This window comes from Magnolia sinica, chromosome 15, assembly GCF_029962835.1.
Source record: "Magnolia sinica isolate HGM2019 chromosome 15, MsV1, whole genome shotgun sequence".
Taxonomy (NCBI): Eukaryota; Viridiplantae; Streptophyta; class Magnoliopsida; order Magnoliales; family Magnoliaceae; genus Magnolia; species Magnolia sinica.
Window position 1 is genome coordinate 72,349,412 of NC_080587.1, and position 7,948 is coordinate 72,357,359.

At 41.8% G+C, this 7,948-nt stretch overlaps 1 protein-coding gene across 1 annotated transcript; it reads right to left on the reverse strand.

Annotated features, from left to right (window-relative positions):
* Window positions 1-2,873: 2,873 nt before the first annotated feature.
* Window positions 2,874-7,647, reverse strand: LOC131226990 (uncharacterized). Its single transcript, XM_058222678.1, has 4 exons — window positions 7,518-7,647; window positions 7,279-7,427; window positions 6,772-6,990; window positions 2,874-3,643 (listed from the first exon to the last, which is right to left on the reverse strand). The coding sequence occupies exons 1-3, from the start codon at window positions 7,645-7,647 to the stop codon at window positions 6,805-6,807; spliced, it is 465 nt and encodes a 154-aa protein (XP_058078661.1). The 3' UTR covers window positions 2,874-3,643; window positions 6,772-6,804.
* Between the last annotated feature and the right edge of the window lie 301 nt (window positions 7,648-7,948).

Here is a 7,948-nt window from a genome sequence, read left to right on the forward strand (position 1 = left end):
TATCAACTAGTATATCACATCATGTTTTCATGCCTCTCAATCATAAAAATCATATATTCTCAAGGAACAAGCTATCGCTATCATGAACAAGTGCATGTGAGTTATGTGGGTCTACGAGGAAGTTAAACACTTCCCCCATGTTACGAAATCATGTGCACAAGCGAAATGACATCATATATACTATGAGGCACAACACATGGAGAAATCAAACATGGCATAATCATGTAATCGTACATACACAAAAATCATGTGAGAGGCAAGAACGACATTAAGGAGCCAAACATACAAATCCATAAAATTTCACAAACATATACTTCCTAGGGTTTCTCTAGAATTTCAAATATTACATCCAAATGATCAAAATCATTAAGTTTATACTAAAATTGGTGCTACGCCACCTAAGAATAATAGTCCGCACTTATGGGTTGTTGGAGATTCGGAAAACGCCCTAGGAAAGAGGGCTTTCGGGTCGATCGGCCGGAATCCCTAAAACAAGCTCTTGCATGTTAGAATTCCAAGCCAATCCCATCTTAGTTCATGGATTTCAAGAAGAATGGATGAAAGATCTTACCTAAACAACCCATGGACGATTGTTGAGGTTAAGGAGGAGAGTTTCCTTATAAGAGAGGTAGGGAGTTGGAAGGGTTGACTCTCTTGGGCCCCACTTCGATCTAGGGTCCACCTTGTGTCTCCTTCCCTCACACTATCTTCTCCTCTTAGCTCCTTTACTCTCTTTTTTTCTCTTGGTGGTTGTGGCAAATGAGAGTGAGTTATGAGAGTTAGGGTTTATTCCCTAGACTTGGGCCCTTTGGCCTTAAGTTCCTATACTTGCCCAAAATAGCATTGTAGGTCTTCATATGGAATTTGGGGTGGACCCAACACATCTTTTGGCCACCAAATTTGGTGGGTAGGTGCCCTATGGCCCAATGAGGGGCCATATAAAATTTGGGGACAAACGGATGGACGGTTATGGGGTTTGAGTCAACGGTTCCGATCTTTATCTGGCCCCGTGGGGTCCATTCTGGTGATTGGAGTAGTTCTAGTGGCCCTCTAGCTATGAAATTCATAGGATAGTTGCTCCATGGCTCGATGAAAGGCCATGCAAAATTTGGAGACAATCGGATCTGGAGTTTGGTCGTATGAGTCTGATTTGTGATCAACGGTCACCGTTCCACAATCGGGTCCCAGAGTTTGTGGACAGGTGTAGAAAAATTCATTAGACCTCCACCGTAAATGTAGAAGAGATCCGACGGTTGGATAGCCTGGTATCTCGGTTTCATTTGCAAGTGCCAGATTCTGATCCTGGCATTGGTGGGGCACATTTAGCCAGTGCCAGATCCCACTCCTGGGTGTCCACTGGGTCTGCGATCCGCGATGGTCCACAAGCCCAGTGAGATTTATGGTTCCCTATATTTTTAGAATTTTTTGACCTTCCTACGTCGCGGTGTAGCCCGTATGGCTGTTGCTAAGTGCAAACGAGCCATCTGGCTTGACAACCCGTACCGGGTCCTGTCATAACCCGTCTGGTTTATTCTAATGGGCTAATCCTAGGTTGATTTGATTTTGGTACCCCACCACGAATGGTTTAAATGAACGGTCTTGCGAAAAGTCCTACGTGGACGCCCCAGGACACTATACTGGTTGGACGGGATGTTACATTAACAAAAGCGGCTTCATGCATTTCATTAAACAAAATTCATCATAGTTACATATGCTAAGACATTACATGTACAATAATTGAGAATGCATGATTGCTGACTAAACAAAAGTATTTCAGCATTTATAATCCCAACAACCAAAACAACCAAACTAAGCCTATCCAAGGCTATTACAAAAGAAAGAAACAACCACATACTACACTCCTAGTCCTCCGATTCTGGCGAAGGTGGGAGTGCTCCATAATCCTGCATGAAACACAGGAGGGCTTTAAGAGTGCGGGACATCTTCTTGAATTTCTTCAGATATTCATAGTTCTCCTCAATCTTGGCAGGCGGGCGTCACGAGCGACCCAATCCTAGCGTTTGTCATGAGAGGCAGGAGGCTCCTAGTCGGAGTCTTGAGCCTCTACTTCTTCTTCTTGTTCTTCATCCTCATTTTCTTCCTCTTCTTCAGTCTCCTCTTCTATCTCATCCCTAAGTTCCTCAAGTCGGGCATGGCGCTGCCAGAGGCCTATCTTCATATTGCTGAGGGTGTTCTTGTCGATGAAGTGAATGGGGGCGAGATTGTCTATGTACAGTCTGAACCCAAAACTATGGGCAATCTTGCAAATTAGTCGGCCAAATGGGAGGGACTGATCCCCCTGAGCAGATTGTGTCGCCTTCACAATTTGGGTCAAGACAAGAGTAGGCAGGCACACCTTATCTCCTTATCCTACCCGGTACAAGAAGTTCACTATGAATCTAGTGCATTCCGTGCGGTTGCTCGACCTGGGATACACGTTATACGTGCATATATGGCGGATCAGGCGATAGTTAGGGGTCATGTGTTCACTTCCCCAAGTATAGGGTTACGATGTAGTAATAATCTCGGTAAGACCGAGGTCGTATCCACAGGCGTTAAACCTTGTACGTATTCTGAAAGTAACTAGAACTAAAAGAAGATGTAATTTAAATCAGAAAAATTTAAGAGAATAATGGTGAAATATTAATCTAATGCTTGTGAATTCAAAGGTAGGAAACTAGGGCGTCAAGGATCCATTTGTAGAGATCAGGGAAATCTATGCTTGATTCATAAGCGCAACTGGATTCAGAGTCCCATCTTCATCCAGTTGGAAGATATTCCATTAAAATCCAAATCTGAACTTCCTATGATCCAATTTTCAAGAGAGGATAGGTATGAGAATTAGAATTGATTCCAAGAAATGGACGGTTTAAGAAAGCAAACAGGGGCAAAGTTGGCATTCGACCAAGAGCAATCCATACATTCTGTGGCCAGGATCTATCAATCTTGCAGGGTTTTTGGTGTAGACGACCGACAGTTAGACCCATTGATCCAACTGTTTGGATCACTCATGTATGGGCCTCACTTGTACAAACCAAAAGGCCCATTGTACTGTACAAACCTTCTTCCCAAGCATTGTATAATACCTCTTTTATCATTCCTATTATTCAGAACAGTTGCAGTTCACTGTACAAAGCTCGTCGGATTCTACATAGATACATCAGACATTATTATCAATAGGATAGAAACAAAGAGGCGGGAAAGAAAAATCATGTTAGATATTATTCTTCACCAATTAAAGAACCTGACGTGAAAGACTCTCCACGAATTTCCCGATCAGTGGCTCAAACTCAACTGCTTCAACTCGAGCATCCAAACAGGAATTCATCTTGCTAGAGTGCACCAAATCAGCAAGCTCCTGAACTTTCCTAGTTATCGATGGGACAAGCTCCGATGCTAAATCTGATAGTTCAGTCGTGGGCCCACTCAGCACATCTTCTCTAGCCACCGGAAACCTCAAGTCTGTGAATAACTGAAGTGCCTTTTCCGCAGCAGTATCTAAACTAAGTAATGCTGCTCTGCATTCCGTGATTCTTTCTGAGTAAGTTGTGTTTGTCATGTAACATCTTGCTGTCTCATTAGTCGAGTCACTTTCTTCATGATTGTCAGTGGAGCCTGAAGAGCTTCCACTTTGTTCTGCACCCTGCAATAGGTATGGAATGGCAGCCGAATCTTAGTACGATCAAGTTCTCAAAAATGTTAGTTGTGGGTTATGTTTAACAAGGCCTCAGCAAACTGGTATACAGCACAAACCCAAAACGAGGAATGCTACTTGCAGCCATCAATCTCCAGGCAGCCTACCAAAGTGGCTTGGTTGTATGAGATCCAAGCCATTCGCCATGTGGCCTGCTGTTAATTAGTCCTGGATCGTAGATCGAACCATTCCATGCTTCTAAATACTGTCCAAAACCTGGTTGAGTTGTCACAATTTTGATGGGCACGCAAAAGAGTCACTGGAGCAAGACTGACTGAAACTAAACGAGTTGAGGCAAGTCATACCAGTTTCTTTCTCCTCGCGAGTAGCACTTGGGAACCGCTATTTAAAACCATTGGCCAATTTTCTCATCAGGGAGGAAAGCATACACATGAACTAGCCTGTTTAAGCATCCATTTATTCGCACACGCATGAGGCTCGCCTAATTGATTAAACTGGTCTGATTTTGACTAGGGCACATTAAGGGCCTGTTTGGATACCACCAAATAAGTTACCTTTTCTACTTACAACAGTAGATAAGTTACTTATTTCAGATTAGTAAGTTTGGTTTATGATTAGTTATAACTTTTAAGTAACTTTTTTACTTAAAAATACATAATCACTTCAATTATTTTTTTAAAAGCTTTTCTACTTTTCAGAAGTTGTTGAAGAGAGGTGTATCAAGAGAGATGAAAGAGATGAGAAGCTGATAAATATGTTGTTTGCCAAACATACTTATCTTCTTAATAAGTAGAAAATAAGATAAGCTACTTGTGGAATAAGTAGCTTATCTTAAGCAACTTAAGATCCAAACGCACCCTATCTGAAGAGCTCCTCACGTATGGACCAAATCTAATACGAGTATGGCATAGACGTGGATGGCAACCAGGTATGGTGACTACTGATGTGCAACTGTGAGTAGGATTCCTAACAAAGATTATTGAAACTAAAACATTTGCTGGTGGAAAAAACTTTATGCCCTCGATCATATAATATACGCAAGCTTGGCTTATATTACTGAAATCTTTTAGTAAATGAAAATTCTAAAAGAAACTAAAGTTTCACGTTTTAAGTGAAACAACCAAGATTCCCTTCAAATCAAGGTTTTAGAAACCAGAATGAACTGCCCAGGCCCCAAATCCATAGGTTAGGTTCTCAGTCGAACCCTTATCGTGGGCCCCAAATCCATGGGTTCCGCCTCACACAAGCCACTCGCCTCACACAAGTCCCAAATCCATGGGTTTTGCGGGCCGCCCACCCCGAGTGTGCCCCTGCATCCCACAAGGGACCTCACTCGAGCCTGATGTGAAAACACTCCTGCATTAATCACCCCCATGAGGAGTCTCGAACACAAGACCTCTCGCTCTGATACTAATTTGATGCATGATAATTAACCACTTGCTCTAAAAGCTCAAACTGATAGAACATGGCGAATTGATCCATTTATCTCATAGCTCAGGCCCCAAATACATGAGTTAAGTCCTCGGCCGAACCCTCATCGTGGGCCCCAAATCCATGGGTTAGGTCCTCAGCCGAACCCTCCTCGTGGGCCCCAAATCCATGGGTTCCGCCTCACACAAGTCACCCACTTCACACGGGCCCCAAATCTATGGGTACAGGCCGCCCACCTCAAGTGTACCCCTGCATCCCACGGGCTACCTTACTCGAGCCCGGTGTGAAAATACTCCCACATTAGTTACACTAGGACCTGAACCAGGACCCAATGAGGGTTCTAATCGTAGCCAACTCAAAATGAGTACTCGAACCAGTTCCTTTAATTAGAATGCTTATATTGTAATATGATTTTTTACTTTTCTTGAGTGCTTTCAAGATTTTTGAGTCCCCAAATGGAGTTTCTGCATTAGAAAATGGGAGCAATCACATTTAACCCGACTTATGCCTTGACCGTCAAGTTGACTTATGACAACTTCTAGTCAAGCAATAGTTCAACAATGGAAACTCTTCACTGATGCTGCTTTTATACATTGTAAATTGAATGCGCTTTGCACATGTTGGTCACCTATCATAAGGTGGACAACCGTCTTTAGAGCTTTGGCCATGAAAACGTCTCTGGGTGCCCGGCCTTTTTTACAGAATACGTGTTCTCAACAGATAGGTACATAAGATCTTCTGCAACTGAGAGTAGGTTTGTTCTTTAGCTTCATACGTGTGTGACGATATGTGATGGTATCTTGCTCGGTTGTTTAGGCCACGTCAGCTCAAGTGTAAACGCTATTTGAAAGTATTTGAATTGCAATTTGATGAGGGAAATCTCTTTTTCTTCAATTTGCAAATTAAAATATCGCATGAAACGTAAACTCTTTTTTCACTATTTGATTTTTTTTTTAATGGATGTTTACTATTTTGTTCGGGTGGAAAAGGTAGGAGCAAACAATTTATCATGACATCTTTCTCTTCTTGAGCAACTAAAAATATCTTGTTAATGTAAACTAAATGCTTTGCCAAATCATTTTAGGTATATAAAATCATTCGAAGCGGGAGTTTCCTCCCTATGGGATCAATCGATATCATAGATTTGCAAGATAATCTCGATGGCTCTAGTAAGCGACAAACGGACGTCGTTCAAACCTGCACTTTGTGCCAGATCGATGGTCATCCGTTCATTTCAATGGAGTGGCCCACCTAACTAGTGGATCAGCCTGATTTTGGTGCCAGATGATCTTCATAATGAGTGTATGTGTCCCATCATTTGCACAGCCGGGACGTCCTACATTTTTGACACATTGGCAGGAAAAATGGTGCAACATGGGAAGCTTAGCATGTCAATTGTTGTCTGAGCTCATTCCACTTATTAACTGGCGCATCTTTTCTTTCTTATTTTTATAGAACCAGGGATGTTATATTCTAGCAATTTTCCCTTCAACAAGATTTTGGTTTGCACAGTTATGTAAAAATGCTTGGTTCTGATTATTCTCATTGAAATACTACATTGAGGTACTTCCGACTTTTTTTCACCCAGAAAAACAGGAGAAATTAATGATCTCTGGGAATTTTAGGAATCAAAATGCAACAATAATTCTAGCATATCTGAAAGAATTAATCGTTAGCAGACGTACCAGATCACAAATATCTGAGATTTGTGGGTCTTTTCACAGATCGGTTGATGGATCCCCTTGTGAACTTTGATGCACAGCTTCATCACAACAATTCAAGTCTTCGGCACCTAAATTTTCAGCAGTCATCTCAAAAAGACTCTTGCAGCCTGTAAGCTGGTCACGGTGCACAACAAAGCGTGACGAAAAGCTTCTTCTTGCTGATGATCTCCTGCCCTCAACCTAGAAAAAGAGAACATGTATTAAAAGTGTATGATACACAAACAAATCTCCTACTGGTTCTCACTTATCAGATGCATGCGTGCATAAACGATGGCATGCATGTGCGTAAATGAATGCAAGCACACATGGTCGATTTGAATCCAAGTCTCAAATTTTCCACCTTCACTTTTCTTAAAATGGTATCGTGCTTTTATAAGTAAAGAGATGCTATCAAAAATTACAGTGGTCCGTCAATATATTAGCCTTCCCATCTATATCAACAAGAAACACAAATGATAAAGTTCCTACCTTCAATAGTGTTGATAAATTGCTGAAGTGTTGGCTGAAGAGATCATCATCTTCATGTTGTCGGCCATTGCTTTCATCATCCTTAGTTGTCTGCGCTGGGATTTCACTTGCCTCTGAGCATAACTGTTCACCTGAACCTTGACCTGCAGCTGCTTTGCAACACGTCAAGGCATTACTAACACAAGAATATTATTTATTCTTAATTGAATTGCTAATGATACTCAGCATGAGCTGCTCACTTGATATACATCCCTTCTCTTCATTTATTGCCTCACCACCAAGCCCACAATGTGGTCGCAGCAAGATATGGTCTGTGGCAGGATGATCACCTAACGTGATTTTCTCTCCCCTCACCACAGCCTGGTCCATCCAGGAGTGGGTCTTCTACTGCATTACAGCAGTGAACTTGTAAGCCATGGGACCAAGAAAAATTGAGGACTTTCTATCATAACTATCTACTGGCATATATATCCATGTAGGATGCAAGTGTAACATGAGAATAGGTAGAATTCCGTGACCTCATTAGAAGGAAGAAATTTTGATAATTTGAAGGCTTGATAAAAGGACAATTAATTAGACTTACAAGAGTTCTTTCCTTCAATTTGGGGTTATCTTGGTAAACTCGTACTGCCCATCAGGCTCACTTCTTTTTTTTCCTTTTCTTTTTCTG